The sequence below is a fragment of the Candida tropicalis genome, assembly GCF_000006335.3.
Source record: "Candida tropicalis MYA-3404 genomic scaffold supercont3.4, whole genome shotgun sequence".
NCBI classification, from domain to species: domain Eukaryota; kingdom Fungi; phylum Ascomycota; class Pichiomycetes; order Serinales; family Debaryomycetaceae; genus Candida; species Candida tropicalis.
In genome coordinates, this window is record NW_003020056.1 from 1,400,147 (window position 1) to 1,423,785 (window position 23,639).

General features: G+C 34.5%; 12 protein-coding genes across 12 annotated transcripts; 6 read left to right on the top strand and 6 right to left on the bottom strand. All coding sequences in view use genetic code 12, as the record gives it.

Moving 5' to 3' along the window:
- Positions 1-1,340: 1,340 nt before the first annotated feature.
- Positions 1,341-3,293, top strand: KNS1 (serine/threonine protein kinase; the record flags this gene model as incomplete). The annotated part of the gene is made up of 1 exon (XM_002549279.1): positions 1,341-3,293. The coding sequence occupies one exon, from the start codon at positions 1,341-1,343 to the stop codon at positions 3,291-3,293; it is 1,953 nt and encodes a 650-aa protein (XP_002549325.1).
- Positions 3,294-3,640: 347 nt separating this feature from the next.
- On the top strand, positions 3,641-4,615 carry DIM1 (putative dimethyladenosine transferase; the record flags this gene model as incomplete). The annotated part of the gene is made up of 1 exon (XM_002549280.1): positions 3,641-4,615. One exon carries the CDS (start codon positions 3,641-3,643, stop codon positions 4,613-4,615), a length of 975 nt encoding a protein of 324 aa, XP_002549326.1.
- Positions 4,616-4,689: 74 nt separating this feature from the next.
- CTRG_03624 (uncharacterized protein) lies at positions 4,690-6,582 on the bottom strand (the record flags this gene model as incomplete). Its single annotated transcript, XM_002549281.1, has 1 exon — positions 4,690-6,582. One exon carries the CDS (start codon positions 6,580-6,582, stop codon positions 4,690-4,692), a length of 1,893 nt encoding a protein of 630 aa, XP_002549327.1.
- Positions 6,583-6,788: 206 nt separating this feature from the next.
- Positions 6,789-7,088, top strand: DAD1 (Dad1p; the record flags this gene model as incomplete). Its single annotated transcript, XM_002549282.1, has 1 exon — positions 6,789-7,088. One exon carries the CDS (start codon positions 6,789-6,791, stop codon positions 7,086-7,088), a length of 300 nt encoding a protein of 99 aa, XP_002549328.1.
- Positions 7,089-7,339: 251 nt separating this feature from the next.
- Positions 7,340-8,485, bottom strand: ACT1 (actin; the record flags this gene model as incomplete). The annotated part of the gene is made up of 1 exon (XM_002549283.1): positions 7,340-8,485. One exon carries the CDS (start codon positions 8,483-8,485, stop codon positions 7,340-7,342), a length of 1,146 nt encoding a protein of 381 aa, XP_002549329.1.
- A 2,320-nt stretch (positions 8,486-10,805) lies between these two features.
- CTRG_03627 (SNAP receptor) lies at positions 10,806-11,030 on the top strand (the record flags this gene model as incomplete). The annotated part of the gene is made up of 1 exon (XM_002549284.1): positions 10,806-11,030. One exon carries the CDS (start codon positions 10,806-10,808, stop codon positions 11,028-11,030), a length of 225 nt encoding a protein of 74 aa, XP_002549330.1.
- Positions 11,031-11,697: 667 nt separating this feature from the next.
- Positions 11,698-12,234, top strand: GCV3 (glycine decarboxylase subunit H; the record flags this gene model as incomplete). Its single annotated transcript, XM_002549285.1, has 1 exon — positions 11,698-12,234. One exon carries the CDS (start codon positions 11,698-11,700, stop codon positions 12,232-12,234), a length of 537 nt encoding a protein of 178 aa, XP_002549331.1.
- A 99-nt stretch (positions 12,235-12,333) lies between these two features.
- On the bottom strand, positions 12,334-14,292 carry OSM2 (fumarate reductase; the record flags this gene model as incomplete). The annotated part of the gene is made up of 1 exon (XM_002549286.1): positions 12,334-14,292. The coding sequence occupies one exon, from the start codon at positions 14,290-14,292 to the stop codon at positions 12,334-12,336; it is 1,959 nt and encodes a 652-aa protein (XP_002549332.1).
- A 460-nt stretch (positions 14,293-14,752) lies between these two features.
- RAD54 (DNA-dependent ATPase) lies at positions 14,753-17,296 on the bottom strand (the record flags this gene model as incomplete). The annotated part of the gene is made up of 1 exon (XM_002549287.1): positions 14,753-17,296. The coding sequence occupies one exon, from the start codon at positions 17,294-17,296 to the stop codon at positions 14,753-14,755; it is 2,544 nt and encodes an 847-aa protein (XP_002549333.1).
- A 272-nt stretch (positions 17,297-17,568) lies between these two features.
- On the top strand, positions 17,569-18,735 carry CTRG_03631 (uncharacterized protein; the record flags this gene model as incomplete). The annotated part of the gene is made up of 1 exon (XM_002549288.1): positions 17,569-18,735. The coding sequence occupies one exon, from the start codon at positions 17,569-17,571 to the stop codon at positions 18,733-18,735; it is 1,167 nt and encodes a 388-aa protein (XP_002549334.1).
- Positions 18,736-18,964: 229 nt separating this feature from the next.
- On the bottom strand, positions 18,965-20,668 carry CUP2 (Cup2p; the record flags this gene model as incomplete). The annotated part of the gene is made up of 1 exon (XM_002549289.1): positions 18,965-20,668. One exon carries the CDS (start codon positions 20,666-20,668, stop codon positions 18,965-18,967), a length of 1,704 nt encoding a protein of 567 aa, XP_002549335.1.
- A 1,176-nt stretch (positions 20,669-21,844) lies between these two features.
- Positions 21,845-23,602, bottom strand: CYB2 (Cyb2p; the record flags this gene model as incomplete). Its single annotated transcript, XM_002549290.1, has 1 exon — positions 21,845-23,602. One exon carries the CDS (start codon positions 23,600-23,602, stop codon positions 21,845-21,847), a length of 1,758 nt encoding a protein of 585 aa, XP_002549336.1.
- Positions 23,603-23,639: the final 37 nt, after the last annotated feature.

Consider the following 23,639-nt stretch of genomic DNA (forward strand, 5'->3'; position numbering starts at 1 on the left):
GGGACTATTTTTGAATTTTTTTTTTTTCCTGTGGGATAATTTAACACGCAGTTTTCTGTATTGAAATTATAATGACCACAATTGAACAAACAGACACTACTTTCTCTGCATTACACATATCCCACCATAACTAAACACAAAGGTTCATCCCATTTGCGAGATGGTGGTGGTGGTGGCAAATCCATAATTAAATAAATTATATCGTAACAGCAGTTAAGTCAATTAGAAGAGAAGTCACACGTGCTTAATGGTATGAAGTTCGTTTTCATTAGAAACAAGCTTTAGCAACATATTCTTTTTAAAAAAAAAGATTGAACTTAGCAATCACACTCAGTAAAATAAAAATTATTGTCCCCCCTGAGACAACCAAAAAGAAAAGAAAAGAAAAGAAAAAAAAAAAATTAATAATTCTCCCCTTATCTTTACAAATTACATACATAAAAGAGCAAATACTTTTGTCCCATATGTTACACACTCTCTCTTTCTGTTTCTATGCAAGATAAATAAATACTGACGACAATCAAAGAAGAATTTTTTGGAATTTTTTTTTGTTTTAAATAAAAAAACAGAAAATTTTCCTAGTTTTGTTTTCCAATCAACACCAATATCAAATCAAAAAGGAATTACAACAACCATATATTTATCACCCTAATCAAATAGAGGAAGTAATATATTTTCAAGACAAATCTAAACTAATCAGAAATTTCTTTAAAAAAAAAATTAAAAATCAAAGGAGAAATTCTTTGTACAGTTCTGCCTTTTTTTTATATATTTAGTTTTCATTTGAAAATTGCTGATTCAAGTTTTCCCAATATTTTTTTTTTCTTTGGTAATTTGAAAAGAGACTAGGAAAAAGTTACCCCCTTCAAATCACTATTTTATTGATACTATTATCCCATCAAATTCAAATATAAAGTGTTGGTCAAAATATCCAACTGAAGATTTCGTTTATTTTGCTTTATCGGCTGTTTTTGTATTTTTTTTGGAACCAGTATTATCCCCCAACACAAAAGACATAACAGCGCTCAAAAAAAAAAATAACGGTTTGGCTGTGCCCTCCTTCCTCCTCCCCTTTTACACATTATCTTGAAATAAGTACTGGATACTTATAATTCACCATAGTGTTTCAATTCAATTATACCTTTTGAACAACAAAAACCCATAAATAAATCATTTACAAATTGTTTATTTTTTGTCTTTTTTGCTTGTTTGTTTCCACGTTCATTATTTCAATTTCGTTGTCACTGGCATTTCTTATCGTTTAGACCTTCATAATTTATTTTTTTCCTTTTTATTAACTTTTATTGTATTTTATTTTCCTTGATACCCACCAATTAACAATGATTAGCAATCGAAAGAGACCAAGAGTTTTAAGTACTGAAGGACCTTCAAATGTTTTAAATTGTGATGCAACAGTTGCTACTGGAGCAAACCGCGGCAACGGAGCAAATATTTCTACATCTACCACCACAACAAATACAACCAGCACTAATATTTCAGAAACTCCACCTTCTTTGTATCAACTGCAACAACAGCAACAACAGCACCATCTGTTATTGCTCAATAATCACAATGGAAATATTTCTTCTGATACTTCAACTGATTCCACAAATTCTTTCCCATTTTATAAACCATTGTTGGCTGCAAAGGCAAAAATTGATTCAACAACTTTTACCAACCCATTTTTGTCTGTCCATGATAATCACCACGACCATGGATCCTCCTCATATGCATTAGAAGATGACGATGATGATGATGATTTAGAAGATGATGACGATGATGGTATTGAGGAGATTGACGCGTTTGATGAGGATGATGATATTATTTTTCTTGAACAACGTGAGATTGTTAAACGAAACAGCGATACTTTATTGTATGACAGTGATGCATTGGCTGCCTATAACATGTTTAATGTTAATAATGTTGCCATTAATCCTGATTATAATCGGACAAAGAAACAAAGAACAAACTCGTTACCTCAATTGCCTCAAGTTAAATGTTTTTACAACAAGTTGCCTAACAATTATGTGTTGCAAACACCAAAATTAGGCAACATCAAAACAAATGTTATACCCCATCATTTGAATTTACCGCCGTGTGATGACGAAAATGGCCATTATATAATCAAACCAAATGATTTGTTTGCCAATCGGTTTGTCATTATCAAGTTGTTGGGTCAAGGTACGTTTGGTAAAGTTGTTCAATGTTTTGATAAGGTGAAGAATGAACATGTCGCTATTAAGATTATCAGAAATATTCAAAAGTATCGTGATGCTGCCAAGATTGAATTGCGTATCTTGTCCACACTCAAGAAATTTGATCACAAGAATGATAATCATTGTATACATTTGCGTGAATGTTTTGATTATCGAGGTCATATTTGTATTGTTACTGATTTGTTGAAGATATCTTTGTATGATTTCTTGGAAAACAACAAGTATATTGCTTTTCCAGGATCACAAATTCAAGCTATTGCTAAACAATTGATAAGGAGTGTTGCATATCTTCATGATATCAGTCTAATTCACACTGACATGAAACCTGAGAATATATTGTTGGTGAATGATAGTTTCCAAAGAAAACCATTAAAGAGCAGAACTATCACTTCTTCATACCTAAGTCTAGGGACAGGTAGTTCCAAGAAAGTACCCAAGCAAACAAAGATTTTAAATAATGTTGAAATTCAGGTGATTGATTTTGGAAGTGCGATATTTGCTGATGAGTATCACAGTAGTATTGTTAGTACTCGACATTATCGTGCCATTGAAATTGTCTTAGGAATTGGTTGGTCTTTCCCTATAGATATGTGGTCATTGGGTTGTATTTTAGTGGAATTATTAACAGCCGATGTCCTTTTCAAGACCCATGCAAATTTAGAACACTTGGCTATGATTGAGAAAGTATGTGGTGAAAGAATTCCTCCATATATGATTCAAAGAGCTAAAGAAAGAAACACTGAAGTTGCCGATATGTTTGATGATCATACTTTGAGATTGAAATTTCCAACCCTGTCGACTCCTCCTAAATTTATCACATCAGTTGAAGAAATGGATAGAATTGATTTATATTTGAGTAAGAAGATTGGATTAGATATTAATCTTGATTTTAATATCCTGGTTAATTTTAAGAAGAATGAAGATAAAATAAGTTTAGGGGATTTTACATTTTATTACTTTTTGTTTGATTTGATCAAGAAGTTGTTAGTCATTGATCCAGACGATCGAATAACGGCTGATGATGCTTTGAATCATCCATGGTTTAATTTAGGTACTGTAGATGAAGGTACCATATAAAACGCGAAGAAGTGTTTGCTTATGTTTATGTTGTGATTTGGTTTTATTATTATTATTATTATTTTAACTTGTAGGTTATATGTATTTGGTTTTATTTTATTTTTTTTAGTTCTTTTATATTTTATTTTTTTTTTTTGAATGTACCTTTGATAAGTGTGTTGTTGGAATAGATGTTGTTTATAATGTAGAAGCTTTGAAGGTATTCGCATATGCAGGAATTTTTTGATAAAGGAGTACAAAACGAAAAGAAGAAGAAAAAAAAAATTATAGAGTATGAGATGAGATTTATATTGAATACTTTATCAAACCTTGATCTACTACATTATAATACGATCAATAATTAAACCATGGGCAAAGCACCAAAGAAGAAATTCAGTACATCATCTGATCCAACATCTAAAAAAGTTGCTGCAGAAAAGCATCTTAATTCAGTGTTTAAGTTTAATACCAATTTAGGTCAACATATTTTAAAGAATCCATTAGTTGCACAAGGTATTGTTGATAAAGCACAAATTAGACCAAGTGATGTTGTATTAGAAGTTGGTCCAGGTACTGGTAATTTAACAGTTCGTATATTAGAAAAAGCACGTAAAGTTGTTGCAGTTGAAATGGATCCACGTATGGCAGCTGAATTAACTAAACGTGTTCATGGAACTCCACAAGAAAAGAAATTAGAAATTTTATTAGGAGATTTTATGAAGACTGAATTACCTTATTTTGATATTTGTATTTCAAATACTCCTTATCAAATTTCATCACCTTTAGTATTTAAATTATTAAATCAACCACGTCCTCCAAGAGTTTCAATTTTAATGTTTCAAAGAGAATTTGCTCAAAGATTAGTTGCTAGACCAGGTGAAGAATTATATTGTAGATTAAGTGCAAATGTTCAAATGTGGGCTAATGTAACTCATATTATGAAAGTTGGTAAAAATAATTTTAGACCTCCTCCACAAGTTGAATCAAGTGTGGTTAGAATTGAAGTTAAAAATCCAAGACCAAATGTTGATTTTAATGAATGGGATGGATTATTAAGAATTTGTTTTGTTAGAAAAAATAAAACTATTGCTGCTGGTTTTAAATCAAATAATGTTATTGATATTTTAGAGAAAAATTATAAAACTTTTTTGGCAACTCAGGAAAATGATGGTATGATGGATGTCGATGATAAAAATAGTTCCTTAAAAGATGTTGTCAAAGAAAAAATAACTAAAGTATTAACTGAAACTGGTTTTGCTGATAAAAGATCAGGGAAAATGGATCAAGTTGATTTCTTAAAATTATTATACGCATTCCATCAAGTAGGTATTCATTTTGCTTAGGAGTAGGAAAATGAAAAAGAAAATAAAACTAATACAAATTCCGTGTCTATTTCTAACATCTATATTTATTGTATCTATCTTCTTTTAGAGGTTCCTTTAGAAGTGTCTTTTTCAACAACTTCGCCAACACCACCCATTTCTTCTAAGTTATCTTCAGCAACAGCAACTGCTTCTCTTCTTTCCCAGAATCTATCCTCACATAAATCAAAGGCAGCTTTCTTCAAATACTTACCACGAGCATCTTTATTACTTGAAATGGCCCATTCCAAAAACTGTGGTCCTGTACGAAGGTAAAATGCACGTAATGATTCGAATGGTTTAGGATGTGGTAACCAGAATCTAGCATCTGGGAATTCTTCTTCAATTTCGTCCTCTTCTTCTTCCTCCTCTTCATCATCATCATCTTCGGCTTCTAATTTCTCATCTCCATTAACTTCTTCACCATCATCATCTTCTTCGTCATCGTCATCATCCTCTTCTTCTTCATCAGAATTGACTTCACTTCTGTCTAATTCAGACAAATCTTCCCAGAAGACCTTAACTCCATCAATTCTACCCAAATCAATAGCATAGAACGAATCCAAGTTAAATTCTTGCTCTCCTCTTTCAAATATACCACCATAGATATACAAAACATCATCAACAACACAGGTGATTGCATTGAATCTTGGGTGTGGGAATTGGTTCATTACCGGATATTCAACAACATCTTTTTCATCTTCTTTATCGTCTTGTTCAAGTTGTTTGAGTTTCTCAATTTCTGACGCATCATCATCATCGTTATCGTCATCATTCAAATTAGCTTTAGCTAAAATGGAATTCAAAAGTTCTTCCAAGTCTTCATCTCTGGTTTTTTCTTTGATAGCTTCTTTCTTCTTTCTCTTTTGTGGTTTCAAGTGTAAATTATACCAACGATTACTTTCAATGTGGTAAGTGTATAACTGGTTGTAGAATTCAGAATCCAAGTTTTCTTCACTTTCTTCGAAATCATAAACCCCACCAAACAACATACCTCTGTTCTTATGGTACACCAAAGAGCATCCAACTCTTGGAGATGGCAAAGCACCTTGTTTCTTTCTTCTTTCAAATCTAACTGCTTTAGGATCAGATTTCATTTTCAAAACCCAACAATCAGATAAAACTTTACCCTTTTGCAAACCTTTCTTGGCTTTAACTTTAGTATAACCCCCATATATGACCGCACCATCAGCACAAGGCAATAAGGAGTGACCAGATCTAGCATCTGGAATAGGATGTGTTGGAGGGAATTCTACTTGAGTCCATTTAAATTCACTGATATCAAATAACCAAACATCACTAAGATAAGTTGTCATGGTACCCAAATCTCTGAAACCACCATGTAAGATAATATAATTCTTCCAAACTGCCATTCTATGACCTGATCTGGCACTTGGACCTTTTTTCAAATCTAATTTTTGCCATTCTTTAGTATCAGCATCTAATATCCAAGTGTCCCCATAATGGTAGAAAGTAGATTGTTTAGGAGATGAGAATTCCCCACCAAACATTAACACTACACCAGATGGATGAGAACACATGGCATGAGATGATCTAGGAAGTGGAGCATTCTTACTGGATATTTTTCTCCAGGTATCATTATCAATAGAATAAGTGAACAAATCATTATAGAATCTACTAACATGACCTTCATTTACTTCACCACCAAATAAAATTAATTCTCGTTTAGTATGTGATGGATTAGCTACTAAAGTAGGATTTAATCTTTTAGATGGACGATCACAAACTTCGATTTTAACTTCAGTAAATTCTAATTGTTCTTGAGCATATTTTTCTAAAATTGCATCAATATCATCATCTTCTTCATCTTCTCCTAATTTTTTTGCAAGTTTTTTATCTTTTTGTTCTGCTTTAGCAGCATTCTTCTTTTGCTTTTCAGCAGCTCTTGCCTTCTTGGCTTCTTTAGACTTTTTATCTTTCTTAGCCATGATTTTGTTTATCGAGCTTGTTGGTTATAGATAAAGCTAGAAAATGGTTGTCAAATGTGTAATTGAAAAAAAAAAAAAAAAAAAATTTTTTCGTGCTTGATTCTCGCAACACATACATGGAGATACAAAAAAAAAGAAAAAAAAAAACTTAACCACAACAAAAACATTAAACCTTAGATATTCTTTATTTACTCCCATTATCAATCATGACATCTACATCAGACATTCCTAATAGTACATCACCTAAAAATGAATATTTTATAAAACAGCGAGATTTATTAATTCAAGAAATATCGAACAATTTAACTAAAGTACATACAAATCTAGAAGCTTTAAATCGATCTTTACACGAATCAAAGCAAATAGGTAAAGAATTCGACGATGTTGCAAGGTTATGGTCTACTTTTTATGATGGTATGAATCAAGTACGAGAAAATACAAATGTTGATGTTCCGAAACCTTCAACCGATCTGGAGAAAGATATAGCAGACGAACCAAATGAATAGAGAGTTATATTTCTTTTGTTAATGTAATATATATTTTTCAAAAATGTATAAAATCAACAAATTTTGTAACAATTCTTTTAGAACAATAAAAAAAAACAATGTACTATCAAAACTAAGCGACTTTTCTTCTTAAAATATATATAAAAAGATTGAAAATTATACTAATAGTAACAAGTTATATATATGTAGGTAAAAGTAATAATAAAAAACAGCGGAATACAAACTTTGCACTATATTGAACAACCGTTTCCTTAGAAACATTTGTGGTGGACAATAGATGGACCAGATTCGTCGTATTCTTGTTTTGAGATCCACATTTGTTGGAAAGTAGACAAGGAAGCCAAAATGGAACCACCGATCCAGACAGAGTATTTTCTTTCTGGTGGAGCAATGATCTTGACTTTCATAGAAGATGGAGCCAAAGCAGTAATTTCTTTTTGCATACGTTCAGCAATACCTGGGAACATAGTAGTACCACCAGACATAACAATGTTACCGTATAATTCTTTTCTAACATCCAAGTCACATTTCATGATGGAGTTGAAGGTAGTTTGGTCAATACCAGCAGCTTCCAAACCTAAATCGGCTGGTCTGAACAAAGCTTCTGGAGCTCTGAATCTTTCGTTACCAATGGTGATAACTTGACCATCTGGCAATTCATAAGATTTTTCAATAGCAGATGATTGAGAAGAGGTTTGCATTTCTTGTTCGAAATCTAAAGCAACGTAACATAATCTTTCTTTAATATCTCTAACAATTTCTCTTTCAGCGGTGGTGGAGAAAGTGTAACCACGTTCAGACAAGATCTTCATCAAGTAGTCGGTCAAGTCTCTACCAGCCAAGTCAATTCTCAAAATACCGTGTGGCAAGGAGAAACCAGCGTAAATTGGGACAACGTGGGTAACACCATCACCAGAATCCAAGACAATACCGGTGGTTCTACCAGAAGAGTACAAGGACAAAACAGCTTGAATAGAAACGTAGAAAGCTGGAACATTGAAAGTTTCAAACATAATTTGGGTCATCTTTTCTCTGTTAGATTTTGGATTCATTGGAGCTTCGGTCAACAAAACTGGGTGTTCTTCTGGAGCAACTCTCAATTCGTTGTAGAAAGTGTGGTGCCAGATTTTTTCCATATCATCCCAGTTGGAGACAATACCGTGTTCAATTGGGTATCTCAAAGTCAAAATACCTCTTTTAGATTGAGCTTCATCACCAACGTAAGAATCTTTTTGACCCATACCAACCATAATACCTTGGTGTCTTGGTCTACCGACGATAGATGGGAAAACAGCTCTTGGAGCATCATCACCAGCAAAACCGGCTTTACACATACCGGAACCGTTATCGATAACTAAAGCAGCAACTTCTTCTACAAAACGGGAGTTAGTATTCATAAACTTTTAGTACAAAACAGTGATTGATTGACTTTCAAATAAAGCTAGCTATCTCGATCTTAATCGGGAGGTGTGTGTGTGCGTGAAATTCTCATATTCTGCAACGAAAAAAAATACTCGACGTAAAAAAAAATCTCGTCCATAAAAAGGGGGATGGGTCGGAAATCTAAGATAATGAAACAATTCAACAAAAAACTAGTAGAAACATGATTAGTTGAATAGCATTGACGGATCAATGAAATAATATAATGATTCTAATGAAACAATTTCCATAATCTGTGAACAATTGTTGTATAAAACAAAAATTCGACTGGAAAAAAAATCTTGATCTGTTAAAAAAAAACACCGATTACAGATAAGTAATTTCCAATGCGTTGAATTGATAATATTTTGCCACCTGTGTGGTTTGTTCGTTTTTAATGTTGCGGATAGTTATTAATCATAAGACTTCATTGATCCCATTATAATTGGATCAATAATAAGTTGCCGGAAAGCAACAACAAAAATAAAACTGAAAAAAAAAAAATGTCGAACTTCTCACTCACTCACTCACACAATCGTCCGAATCGATCGATTCAACTTAAACATAGATTGCAATGAAATTGAAAGTCAATCAATCTAATTAAACTTGGATTATTAGTATAATGATTTAATTGAAACATACCACCGTCCATTTTTTATTGAATATTAATTTGTAAAAGTAGATTACTCTGGGAAAGGAGTGAAAAAGAAAAAGAAAAGAAGAAAAAAGAGGGAAGAAAAAAAGTAATGGAAGAAAAACTGAAAATATATAAAAATTGTTTCGTTGGCAGAATCACCAGCGAGCAAAGCGAACGAACGAACAAAAAAAAAAATTGAGAAAAAAAAAAAAAAACTAAAATAGAATGTATGTGTGTATGGATTTTTTTCGCCTGATTTTGGGCTGTGCGCACGTAACATTAAATGATTACACGGTTAATCACAAGTGAGTTGTATTACGAAAGTAATGTCGTTGTTTTCTAATTCTGACCAAAACAGACGATGAATGTGTCTGTATTGTATTTGGGAAGGTAATCTGCAAAGAAAGAAAGAAAAAAAAAGGGCCAATAAATTACGATCATCTTGATGTGAAAGGAATCCTACAGATATATTGGACGCGTCATTAATTCAGAGCGGAAATTTGAATTTTTAGGAGATCGGTTTTGATTAGATTTCCAAAGTTATTATTTTATGATTTTCAAACAACTTTGGTGCAAGTTCTTTACTAAAACTTATTTTTGCAGTCGACCACTTAAAATTTTTTTTTGTTCACTCTATTCGGGTGAACCGGTGGTATGAATCCGCATAGAGAATTTTATGGCTAACCAGCACTTGTTATACTTTGAATAGAAGAAAACACATATCAGAGACAACATCTCTTATTGAAGACCTCTATATCTACTGAATATATACTTAAATATCTCCAAAATTTCGGAGTTAATTTGGCACCTTATTGATTCTTTTTTTTTTCCCGCCAGCGTCATTCACTAACATTATTTTTTTCACAGCCGAGATCACAATATACATTCATGGATGGAATATTTCACTACAAAAAAAAAAAAAAGAAAAGAGAAACGTTTGACTGCCCTGTAATTCTAACAAATGATTTCACCGCCTTGATTCGAGTTGGTATTAATTAAATGGACTAGCCTAGAAGGGTTTATCAAAACTATATTCACCTCTCCTTTTCCACTATGAATTTACGGTATAAAACTAAGATACTCGTTGACGTAAAAGGAAAAAAAGAAAGAAAAAAAAAGGCAATAGGAACGATTATGTAACAGTTTTACTCCAAACACAGAAAAATTCAAAAGGAACAAATAATAAAAGAAAACAAAAATAATGCGAGAGGGAAAAAAAAAAAAGTTCATTGATCACACACTTCCTCTCCTTTTTGATAATATAGAAAAGCTTGTGCAATCAGAATCAAAGCTTATTAATACTACTATAGTATCATCCATCAACCTACCATTAATTATTGATCTATCAAGAAGGGTGAATTCAGATATACATACCATTATTCTAGACTTTTTCATTAATTAATATCCCACAAAGTTATAATTATTTGTTAGAGCAATTACCTACCTAGCATCATAAAATAGTCACATCCAGAAAATGTCTTCTTCAGTACCATATGATCCATATATCCCTAACCAAACCACTGGTGACCAATCTAATTCAAGAACCGCTGCCATTCAAGCTGTATGTATTCATTATAAAGATGTATAAGGGGATACGAAGTTCTTATAAGTTTACTAACATCTATGTTTCTTTTTAGCAAATCGATGATACCGTTGGCATTATGAGAGATAACATCAATAAAGTGGCGGAAAGAGGTGAAAGATTGGATTCCATTGAAAACAAAACTGACAACTTAGCCATCAGTGCCCAAGGGTTCAGAAGAGGTGCCAATAGAGTTAGAAAAGATATGTGGTGGAAAGATTTCAAGATGAGAATGTGTCTTATTTTTGGTATAATCATTGTCATTGTTGTGATTGTCGTTCCAATTGCTGTCCATTTCAGTTAAATTTCATGATTTTTCCTTTCATACTTACCCAAATACTAATGTCATATCCAAGTATATTTACGAATTTGTTGATTTATTTACAAAGATTTGACTTTAGCTAAGTGTTTGCCTCTCCCCCTTTTTTTGCCATGGTTAAAGATATAATTACAACTTCTTCTTTTCTCTTTTTCTTCTATTTTGGTTTCCACACATTAAATAATTTGTTATTTATAGTTGAATATATTGTATTCTAAAATTCTCCAGATTATATAATCCATCTGAATGTTCTTTCTCTCTTTTTTTTTTTAGTTTTTGTGGAAATTTCTGAGATCAGTTGGGGTGTGGTATTTATAGATTTTTCATGTATTCCCGAGTCAGGTGACATGGAGGTATATCTCTACCAAACAGAGTCAACAGTTTCGTTTTTTTTTTTCAGCTTGAGATTCCAAGCCTTTTCTCCTTTTTCTGGTGTGCCGTACCACTGAACGAGTCAAAATAAGGAAAACCACATCCAATGAAATTTACTGTAGAACTTTTTTTGTCGTTTTCCCTCATCAGTCGATTTACTTTTTAAAGTATAAATATCAATTTATATAATCTTCTTGTTCTTCTTCATATTTTTTTTTTTTTGGAATTCACCAATCTTTCATAACTTTAATTTATACACATCACATATTAAAAATCCATCATGATTAGAACATTATTAAGACCATCAACTTTTAGATTAGCTACTACTCCTGTTTCTATTAGAACTTTCTCCACATTTCCAACTAGATTCCAACTTTTAAACAAGAATGCTCATCAATACAAATACTTACATGAAAAGAAACCAGTTGCTACTAGATTTACTGAAGATCACGAATGGGTCAATTTATATGATGATGATTCTGCTTTTGTGGGGATTACTCAATATGCTGCTCAAGCTTTAGGTGATGTTACTTATGTTGATTTACCAGCCATTGGTGATCGTGTAGAAAAAGGTGAAGCCCTTGGTTCTGTTGAATCTGTTAAATCTTCCGCTGATGTTTATTCTCCAGTTGATGGTGAAGTTGTTGGTGTTAACCTTGGTTTGGAAAGTGAACCAGGTACTTTAAACCATGACCCAACTGTTGAAGGTTGGATTGTTCACATTAAATTGGACGATGCTACACAAATTACCAACTCTGAAACTTTAATGAATGAAGAACAATACGTCAAGTTCGTTGAAGAAGAAGAAGACCATTAGATTTTGTTATATAAACTATGAATATATATATATGTATCTGTTATTTCTTTGAGAGAATCATAATAATTAAATAAAGAAGCTGTAAGGATACTAAACTACTTATATTTGTAATTCTGGAGTTTTACCCTTTAATCTGCCCAAAACACAATGAGAAACATATTTTGGAATAAAATCGTCATCGTGCAACATCGCAAAACTTTCTGTAGCGTCTCTTCCAGCAAAGTTCACAATTGATTCTTTACCACCAGGGTGATCACCCAAAAATGAGGTCAAATCAACAACAACGTTTTTAATGATACACCAACAATCATCGGGTTTATTATGTTTGGCAACTTCTTCAGCAGTGAATTCCTTAGCAGGAATTGAAAATGGTTTAGGTTTTGGTTTAGCTGCAGATTGTTTTTTTGCAACAGGTTTTGAGTTTGAGACAACAGGTGCAGCAGTAGCAGAAGTATTGGAAGATTCAACTGAACCACCATTATTTTTACCAACATCAATGATGATTCTACCATCATTAGGATCGATTTGTAAATTAATCATTTGCAACCTTTGATTAGCAACGGTATCACCAACAGTAGCTTGACCACCGGCTTGTTCACTCAAGTGATGGAATTTATAACTACATGCTTGATCTGCTGCCAATCTACCATAAACAACACAAGCTAACAAAGATGATCCACCTAAACGGTTATGTCCATGAACACCACCAGCAACTTCACCTGCAGCATACAATCCTTCAAATGGTTTATCATCCTCTGCAATAACTTGACTTTTATCGTTAATCTTGACACCACCCATGGTGAAGTGAAGAACTGGAGTAATAAATGAAACATGATACTTTGAATCTGCTGCATATTCAAACGGGGTAGCTGGAAAATATTTTTTACCATATGGATCTTTGATTTCTCCCTTGGCAGCTTTGTTATAAGTGTCAAGTTGTTTTTTCATATCCTCAGCACTACATCCCATTTCATCAATGAGCTCTTTACCAGAAATAGTTCTCATCAATCCTCTTTGATTATAATGCTTTACGTGGAATTTCAAATTCTCACCTGCTTTTTCACTCAACACCAATCTAATAGGGAAATTACCTTGCTTGATTTGTTTATCAATTTCTCCTGAAACCCAATCTCTTGTTCCCAATTCATCAACAAATCTTTCACCCTTAGAATTGAAAATAATACCCCCTTCACCTCTTAAAGCTTCAGCTCCTAAAAATAAAAATCTTGGAGTTTTTTTTCTCTCAATGACATCTTTATCTTTATAACTAATAAGACCAGTTGGATGAACTTGAATCTTTTCCATATCTAAAACTTGGCCATGATTTTTTTGAACAATTTTTTGTCCATCACCAGTAGCATGACTACCATTAGTTGAAGGTAAATCAATAATATCTGGACGATATTTTCTAATCAAACTATTCTTGGTAAAATCAGCAGCATATCCACCAGTTGACATGATTACAGGTCCATGTAATTCATGTTTGGATTTATCTTTTAAATTCTTATACTTAACTCCAAGAACTTTATCCTTATTCGTACCATCCAATATCAAATCAATAACTTGACAATTTTTAAGAATAACCACACGATCAGGTTCATTTTCTGCCAAATTTTCCAATGTTTCCAATAATCTATAAGTAATAGCCATACCAGGAAATTTAGCATCATGACCACGATGTGTTCTTGGTTGAGAATGCCCACCTAATCTTGAAACAACAGTTAAATCTAAGCCAAAAACTTCTTGTAACCAATGGACAGCATCAGCAGAATTATAAGTTAATACTTTGATTAAATCAGGATGTGCTCGATCTTTAGCACTTGCTAAAGTATCTTGATAAAATTGCTCAACTGAATCAGGAATTTTCAAATCAACTTGAGTTCTAGTTAAAGCTCCATTAATTCCCGAAGTAGCTTTACCACTATTTCCACTAAGAAAACTTTCCTTATCTAATAAAACAATATTAGCACCTCGAATATAAGCTTGGTGAGCAGCGGAAAGACCTGCTAATCCACCACCAACGATAAGAATTGGGTTTAATGGTATTTCTGTAGACATGTTGCGTTGTTAATAGTAATTGAATTAAAGATAAATAAAATAGTGGTGAAAAAAATAAAAATTGAATCGTAAGATATGGCTTATATTTATGTTTGCTTAGTATTTTCTACTTTCCAATTGGTGGGGGTCAGAAAAATGTGGGTGAATTGATTCTGGAAAAACTCAAACGCACCCCCCACCCTCCAAAAAAAAAAAAATAACAACTAACAAAATAAAAGTCACAATTATAAATCCGGTTAACTGTCCCCGGACGGGAGGTAGTACCCGTAATTAACTCGGGTAAAGTTATCCACCTGACACATTGTCATCTGCATGCCACCAACTCTTCCCCCATAATTAGTCCACTATACCCCTTTTTCCCTCCCCCCACATATCCGACATTTTATGCAACATGCTACAAAAACAAGGTTCTTCTTATTCCATATCCATTTATTTAGGTACACAAAAACATAGTCTATATTTAATGAGAAATATATTGAAATGCAAAACTAATATCGTCAAATTGAGCTTCATTGGCAATTAATGTATCTTCATTGTTTGCTAAAGCTTTGTGATTCAAATGGTTCCAAGTTGTAGAATCACCATATAACATAGCCGGAGCTTTAATGAACTGACCCTTGTCTCTTTTACAACGTTTACAATTGTAGGTATCATGGGTATCACAACTTGTATCTGGGTTAAACTCAAACAATTTTCTTAAATTATCAGATGAGAATAATCTATCAACATCTTCTTTTTCATCAACCACACAACTCGATAATTGCAACTTCATCGATTGTCTTTGGAAAATTTTCTCTTCAATTGTCCCAGTAGAAATAAATCTATAGATAAAACAATCTTTCTTTTGACCATCTCTCCAAACACGAGCCAATGCTTGTTGATCCAGAGCTGGATTCCAATCTGGATCAATCAATACTAAACGATTTGCACCAATTAAATTGATACCACATCCACCAGCTTTAGAAGAAAGCAAGAAAATGAATTCGGATCCATCAGGGTTATTAAACTTGTCCACTAATTTTTGACGTTTGTTGATACTTAATGTACCATCCAATCTCAAAACACCATATTTCTTGTTACGACACATCTTCTCAATCAAATCCAATGTTTGGGTGTAATTAGAAATCAAAACAATTTTATCGTTGGTTTCCTTTTTGATTTTATGAAGAAATCTCTCTAAAATCATAAATTTAACACTAAACCATGTTTGCACTTCAGAATTACGAAAACCTCCACGACCACCATTATGAGAAATTGATGACTCATAATCATCAGGAATCAAATGATCACAACCTTCAATATCATCAGGTAAATCCAATAAATCAGGATGACTACAAAGCTTCTTAAGCAAACCAATAGCTTTCAACGGTTGTGATCCAATACCTCTAATTAATTTCTTCATATCAGGAGAATTAATGAAATGACTGTATAAGCTCTTTTGCATTGGTGACAACCCTGTAAATAACACATATTCATATTTGACAGGTAAATACTTGGACAATATATCATTAGTTCTTCTAATAATGAATTTCGAAACCAATTGAGATAATTCCACCAACTTTTGGTCTCCCTTTTCACGTTCCTTCTCAGTAGCATCGGCATCACGGCCTCTTAAAATTGCATTTTCAAAATTTTTCTTAAATTCATTTCTTGTACCCAAATATCCTGGGTTTGCAAAATTTAACAAGGCAAAATATTCAGATAAATCATTTTGAATTGGAGTACCCGATAAAATAACTCTTCTTTCACAACGCAATGAATTTAATGCAGTAAATGTCAACGATTCACCATTTTTCAAACGATGACCTTCATCAGCCAACATCAATCCGACCTCTGTACCTGCCAATTTATCAACATTTCTACGCAATGTTTCGTAAGAAATAATCAATACTGGACGAACAATGTTTCTACCTTGTGCACTTGCCCATTGCTGTAAAGCGGTGCCCAAGTCACTGGATTTCGTACTTTTACCATCAACTGCCAATGGAGTCAAAGCACCTTCTCCCAACCATTTAACAATTTCATTAGCCCAATTTCTTACTAAAGATGACGGACACACAATAATACATTTATCAATGGTTTTCTTACCTCTTGGCGATTGTCGAAGTAAAGTCCACATCAATGTAAGACATTGCAAAGTTTTACCTAAACCCATCTCGTCTGCCATAATACATCCTTTAGCCTTGGCGTCAATTAAACCAGCAGTACAACGGTACAAGAATTTAACACCTGCAACTTGATGGGGACGTAAAATTTTAGCCAATTTCGGATCAATGACAACAGGAACATCAGGATATTTAGCCAATTTTTCTTCCGGATTAGTAACTATACCAAGGATTTCGGCCAATGATTTATGAACTTTTCTTCTCTTAGCTGGTCTTTCGTCAGGCTCTTCTTTATAATCTTTATCTTCTTCAGGAGTTGGTGATTTATCTGATTCTTCATCTTTAATTTCTTCAATCTTGGGAATGACATCAACAGTTGGATCATATAGTACAATTGCAAATTCACTAGTTGGATCATGTAATGCTCTTGGTGGAAGAATGGGTTTAACCTTAGTGCCCAATGGAGGTGGAGGAGCTCTATTTATCTCACTTTGTTTTGGATTATTCTTAGCAAATGGAATTGTAAATGACTTTCTAAACGCGTTTTCATTTTTTGAAACGTTCTTATTGACAGCTCTTGGCAATAAAGCACCATATCTTTTTCTTTTGATTCCTTCGCCTTCCCCATTGACATCTAAATCATCATTATTGTCATCAGTTATTACAATACCATCAACCGCGTAATTTGTAACTTTTCTCGTGGATCTGACTGGTCTACGTGAAACAATAGTAACCCCACCCTCAACTGTAGCTTCATGTTTATTAGCAAAAGGAACTTTGAATGGTTTCGCTAGACGTACCGCAGAATCAGTGACGCGTGGTGGACGTTTATCTTTAGGGACACCTGCACCAGAACCTAATGGAGTTGTGAATTTAGTTAATGGTTTTCTAACAGCCATTGTAAAGACTAAATTCAATTATATGGAAACGTGTTCTGTGAATGGTAGCTTCTTCAAGTCGTGTTCTATAAAGAATTAAGAAAAAGTTTGAAAGAGAAAAAGAAAAGATATAGAAAAACAAAAACAAAGCACAAGACAGAATTTTTTTTTTGGTTTTGTTTTGTTTTGATCGCGAGCGCGCCCGCGCCAGGATTTCAAGATCTGTTAAGGAGGAAGAAAAATTGTCATAACATTATGGTTGGGTGCTCTTTTTATAACAACTGGGAAACAAGATGGACCAAATTTTAACTAAAGCTAGTAACCAAGCTGTTTCATTTGCTATTAGATCTGGTATTTCAATTGCATCTGGATATGCGATCAAGACTATTTCGACTTTTTTAGATAAAATCCCAGAACACGAGAAACGTCGTATTCAATCGAAACGAAACAAACTCAAAACTAAAATAGATATTGTTACTGTTACCATAGATTTGATCAAAGTAGCAGCAGCAAGAGGTAATACTGTATTGGAAAGTAGTTTGGATTTAATTAATGATTTACAAGAAGAGTTTAATGATTTTGATGAGAGGATCAATGAAATTACATCAAGTTTGAATGGTGGCAACCAAAAGGAATCGATTAAAAAAGTCGAAGATTACTTGAATTCATTGATACACGATATAAATGAAGCTATTCCTATACTTAATTTAGTATTAGTAACTCTGGGTGTTAATTTGAATGGGAAGATCAAAACTCATGGTATATCGCCTGGTAGATTATTACAAGCTGCAAATTATATTCACAATAGTGATAAAATCATCGGACCAGTGTTTGATTTAGTGGTTTATTCTATATTTTATAATCCAAGTCGGTTAAAGTATGTTGAAGATACACCAACTGATGAATTAAATGCAATTACTTGGAAGGAAACCTATGCTAGAAGTTCTGTTGATATATTACATGAAGGGAAATTTTCTTATAAATTGACTATAGAAGAAGATTTTGATGATGGTAGGTATCATGAAGATGATGATAAACCTGGAAAGATAGTTATTGATCTAAAGTCTATTAGGCTGATGTTTTTCACCGCTTCAGGTACATTATTGCGCCTTGAAGGAAGAAATACACCAGTTTTGATTATTAAAGTGGTAACAGATAACGATATAGAAGATTGGATTGCATTAGGTGAACTTCATAAGGGTGAATTCGATGACAACGAAGATGATGAAGAAGAAAATGAAGATCAAAAAGAATCTACTAGAATAAAACAAAGTCAAATCAAAAATAGTTCACTTTCTTTGCTTGAATATCTCATTCGTTTATGTCGATTACAACAGATTGAAATGAAGTCAATATTGGAAATTCCAGATGAGATATTGTCACTTTATCTTCATGATGAACTGAGTTCCAATTCGTCTGATTTACCCAAGAGTATTTCCCAAAAAAGAAGGAAGAATTAACCAAGGTTGAGAAGGATAGTACACTTTCAATGAACTCAAATATAAACAGATTGAAACATCTTGAACTTCAAGAAGACAAAAGTAAAGAATAAGTTTTAATTTTGTTTTAATATCTTTTCTTTCAATTGCATTTTTTTTTTTTTTTTCAAAAAAGAAAATGACATACTCTAATACAAGTTATATAGAATTACAAATGAAGAAAAAAAAAACATAAAGAAAAAATACAAAACTATACCTTTTTACCATTTTCTTGGTTATTATTGTTATTTGTCTGTAGATTGTTTGGTATAAAGTAATCAAATGGTGATTCATTAATGATATCTTGTACTTCATACAAGTTTGGTGTCAATCCAGTCGCAAAAGGATTTGACAGACCTAATGCAGCCATATTCATATTGTTGTTATACACGTCATTGCTAAAGTTACCATTCAGAATATTGTCAGCATCATTAGTCATGACATTATTGATGCTCTTACCATTACTATTACTATTGCCATTACAATCACCATTCATTACTGGCACACTGTAGTCGTTGATCAGATTGAATGTACCACTCCCGTATGTTGCTTCTGGAACATTATATAAATTATTAACAGATGAAGATACCGACAGCTCCGGTGGTTCGTTATTTTCAAGTTGAGATCCATATGGATCATCAAAGAAATTATCTGTGTACATTTCCGATTCAATTTTACTCAATTGTGATCCAAACTTATTTGATCCCAATCCACTACGACCGAAATGATGTTGCATGCTATGGTCATCTTGTGAATTATTCGTTAAATTACTTTCATCAAGACCATTTGAAGGTGGATAGGCAGCAGAAGTTGACGATGTTGGCAAACTTCCGTTAAGAAATGATGAATTATGATTGTTGTGGGTGTTTCCGAAAAAATCAAAAGATCGAGTGGACGAATTTGATGCTATGGACAAAACACTCTCAGGACGTTTCGGACGCAGCTGATATTGGGATGAAGACGCATTTTCCATAGCAGAAGGTATTGACGAATATGAACTTGAAGTAATTTCATTTATAGAATTAAAATTTGGTCTCATTGGTGTTGGCTGTTGTGGTTGTTTGACTGCCAGTAGTGGCTGGTTTTCATTATCAAAACTCTGTGTACCAACAAGTGGAAACAATGGGAACATATGATCGACATCAGCTTCACTAGGACTCAAAGGTATAGGAGGGTCTTTCTTACTAATTTTCCCATTAGCTGGAGGCACACTAGATGTGCCACCATTAACATTAATTGGGGTTGAACTGGTGCTTGCTAAATTGTTTAAGCTTACCAGGGAGTCATTACCACCAACTTCGGTAGGTAGATTTGACGAAAATAAATCAAACAAGCCACTCTTATTCGTATTGAAAGGTAAAACAATATCCTCTATGACGAAATTCTGGTTCAGAAGTGTATTATATGCAGTTGTGTTCAGAGATTGGTCAGGCAGACTCAGTGGCGCCTTTGTCTGCAGTTGTGGGGTTGGTTGTTTCTTACCAGGAGAAGTCACACTACCAGGAGATGAATCACTTGGATTTGACTGAGTTATAGATTCGGAATCAGATTTCTTCTTTAAATCAGCATTTGCAGCGTCTATTAGTGACTTTTTCTTTGCCTTCTCGGAGGGTGTCATATGATGGATGTCACCTTTAGCGCTTGATTTTTTTGACTGGCTATTTGAACAAGTGCAATGATTAGTTTTATGACAAGCACAAGATGGTAAATGAGTACCATTTTTACCCTTTTTTCCACAGGTACAAGAAACATGGAGGTTCTTTGATTTTCTATTCTCACGACAATGGTGGCATTGAGTGGATGGTCTTCCTTTTGGTTTGATCATAGTCAAGGGCTCGTTTGTGTGGTTACAAGTAGTAACACGATGGCCCCTGATACATCTTTCACAGGCGTACTTGACTCCCTTGATCAACATGACTTACTCGAATGAAGATAATAATGTAATTAATTGGACAGTTCAGGTTCTATTATTAAGCAATAAATTTCTGAATTAAGATTTTCTTTTTTATGTTTTTAAAGAATTTTTTTTTTCTTTCTTTTTTTTTTCTTCTTCTTCTTCTTCTTCCTGCTCCTGAATTTTCGTAACAAAGGAAAAAAAATGTATAAGAGAAGTGTGAAAAGTGTGAGTACAGTGGGAAGTGGTGTTCTCATTCATTAAAGGTCGTGTTCATCGATCCGAATTTTAGTTTTAGTCTTTTTTTTTTTCATTCTATTGTCGAAACTGGCTCGTTCATTTCTGTGGGTTTATTGTTTTTATACTTTATTATAAAGTTCCCCCCCCCCCAATTCAGCTTTTCTTTTCATTTTATAGTATTTTCTGTTTCCTGTTACTACTTTAATTTTGTTTTACTTTTACCCTTTGAATAGGATTGTATTTCATTTCTTCAATGCTCTGTTCTTAATTTTAATTGGAAGCCATTTGAACATGGCTGCTAACACACCACCACACACAGTAGAAATCACGATCTCTTTCATTCTTTCTTCACTCCTCAACATTCTTAATATGTGGCGGGACAAAAAGTGCAAGATAAGAGAATTCGAAACCAGAGCAACACTACACAGATGATATTGGGCGAAAGAAATTCGGGAAGGAAAAAAAAAATTACTTGACGGCTGGATCTATGACGACATGGTTGATTACTAAGGATTCGTTATGCATTACATGTATAAGAACAAAGAAACAAAAAAAAAGCAAGCAAAAATTAGTACTCTTTCAATTCGAGAGAATGAAAATAAAAATGAAACAGATGATCCTCTTCCGATAGCCAATAATAAAACAGTTCATAACCTATTCTAATTAATCTATTGGTTGCCTTGGCTTAGTAAACTCGTATCATTTCATATAAGCAAGGCTTGCTTTCAATTTAATGAAACGGTTATTGTTTACAAATTTTCTTGCACCACGAGACACGACTATGCCCTTTCTTTTTTTTTTTCCCACTATTTTATGACTGTTCTTATCCCGATTTCCGTGACTATCTTGCATAACCTTACTTAATCTAGAACTTGGGGGGTTGGAGGGGTTGCATTTCATATTACACATTTCCGGATCAAAGAGAAAAAATATACTCTAGTATGTATATTTCCAAATCTATAACTTCGAGTCTTTAAATCTAGGCAATGGGATAGGCTCGTATACTCTTTCGAATAGCTTGTCTTCTGGAACATATCTAGTTTGCATGTACCTGGTATCAACAAACGATTCGTCCAATTGGTCCAACGAGGTAACACCAAGTAAACGCATGTCCATAATCATCTCATCTTTCAACAATTGAATCGCCTTGGTCACACCAGCATCACCATACGTGGACATGGCATACAAGAATGGTCGTCCAATACCAACTCCTTTTGCTCCCAAACAAATCGCCTTCAACACATCAGTAGCACGTCTGATACCCCCGTCGACGTAGACCTCAAAGTTATCTGCCAAACCCTTTTCTCTCAAGACCGGCATCAACTCAGCTAGCACCTCGATTGGCGGAGGCGAGTATTCCAATTGTCGCCCACCGTGGTTACTCAACACCACACCTTGACACCCGTGCTCTGCAGCCAACACCGCGTCGTCGACACGTTGCACACCCTTCAAGATGATCGGCATCTTGGTCACGGACTTGAACCACTCCAAGTCCTTCCAGCTCAAACTGGTGTCGATGAACGAGGAGATGGCCCTGGCGGCACCCTGACTCCTGTCGGCCGATTCGTCGTCTCCCTGAACATGGCTCAAGTCGTTGATGCTCTTGCTCTTCATGTCCTTCTCTCTGCGTCCCAACTGTGGCGCGTCCACGGTGATGAACAACCCCTTGATTCCTCTCTTTTCCGCATGCTGGATGATCTTCTTGGTGATTTCCCGGTCGGCATTCACATAAAGCTGGAACCATTGTGTTTGCTTGTCGGTGGCCGCATCAACAATCTCGTCAAACGAGCACGATGCCAAGGTCGGGATCATTTGGATAATGTCTTGTTTGTCAGCACTTCTCGTCAACACTTTCTCACCATCCGGATGTCCAAGCTTCCCCAACGCAGTGGCCGTGATGTACACCGGGAACGAGACTTTGGTTCCCAACATGGTGGTGGAGATGTCCACTTCTGTTACGTCGACCATCACTTTCGGCTTGAAAAATATACGCTGGTAGCTAGCGGTGTTCAACCTGAACGTGGCCTCACCGTCAGCCAGTGACGAGTAGTAACTCCACCCAACAGGTTCCATGGTGTGACGAGCAACAAATTCAAAGTCGTACAAGTTGTAGATCTGGGAAAGGTCTGGTTTGTTCTTGACATATTCACGACGCTTGAGCTCTTCTGGGGTAGGTGGTTCTTCGTCGTCGTCGTCATCATCATCTTCTTCTTCATCGCCGTCCTCTTCGTCACCGTTGACCTCCACATACTGTTCAGCAACACCACCGGCTGGCGCTGGCGCAAGTGGTTGAATAGGTGCTTTGCCCTCTTGTTCATCATACTCCACATCAAATTCGTCGACCACGTCATTGTCACCAGAAGCTTCAACAGATGGGGCTGGAGATGGTTGTTGCTTGGGTTGCTCTTCCTTTTGGACCCCTTCTTCAACGCTCTTGGTCTTGGTCGTCTTAGTCTTAGCCTTCTTCGCCTTCTTCTTCCTCTTTTCGACGTCTCCCTTGTTACATTCAGGACTCAAGTACTTGGCTAACGTGTCACCAGGGTGGATTGGATCAAATGCTTTCGTGGCGTCTTTCCCAGCATATTTCATGATAATGGCCAGTCCGCCGGGATGTTCATCAAGGAATCCGGAAAGATCGTATGCTTTTCCGTGGATGATCACCCAGCAATCGTCCTTCTTGTTGTGTTTGGCTACTTCTTCTAACGAAAGTGGCATTCTGTTGTCGTTTGGTAATACTTGTTTGGTGATAAGA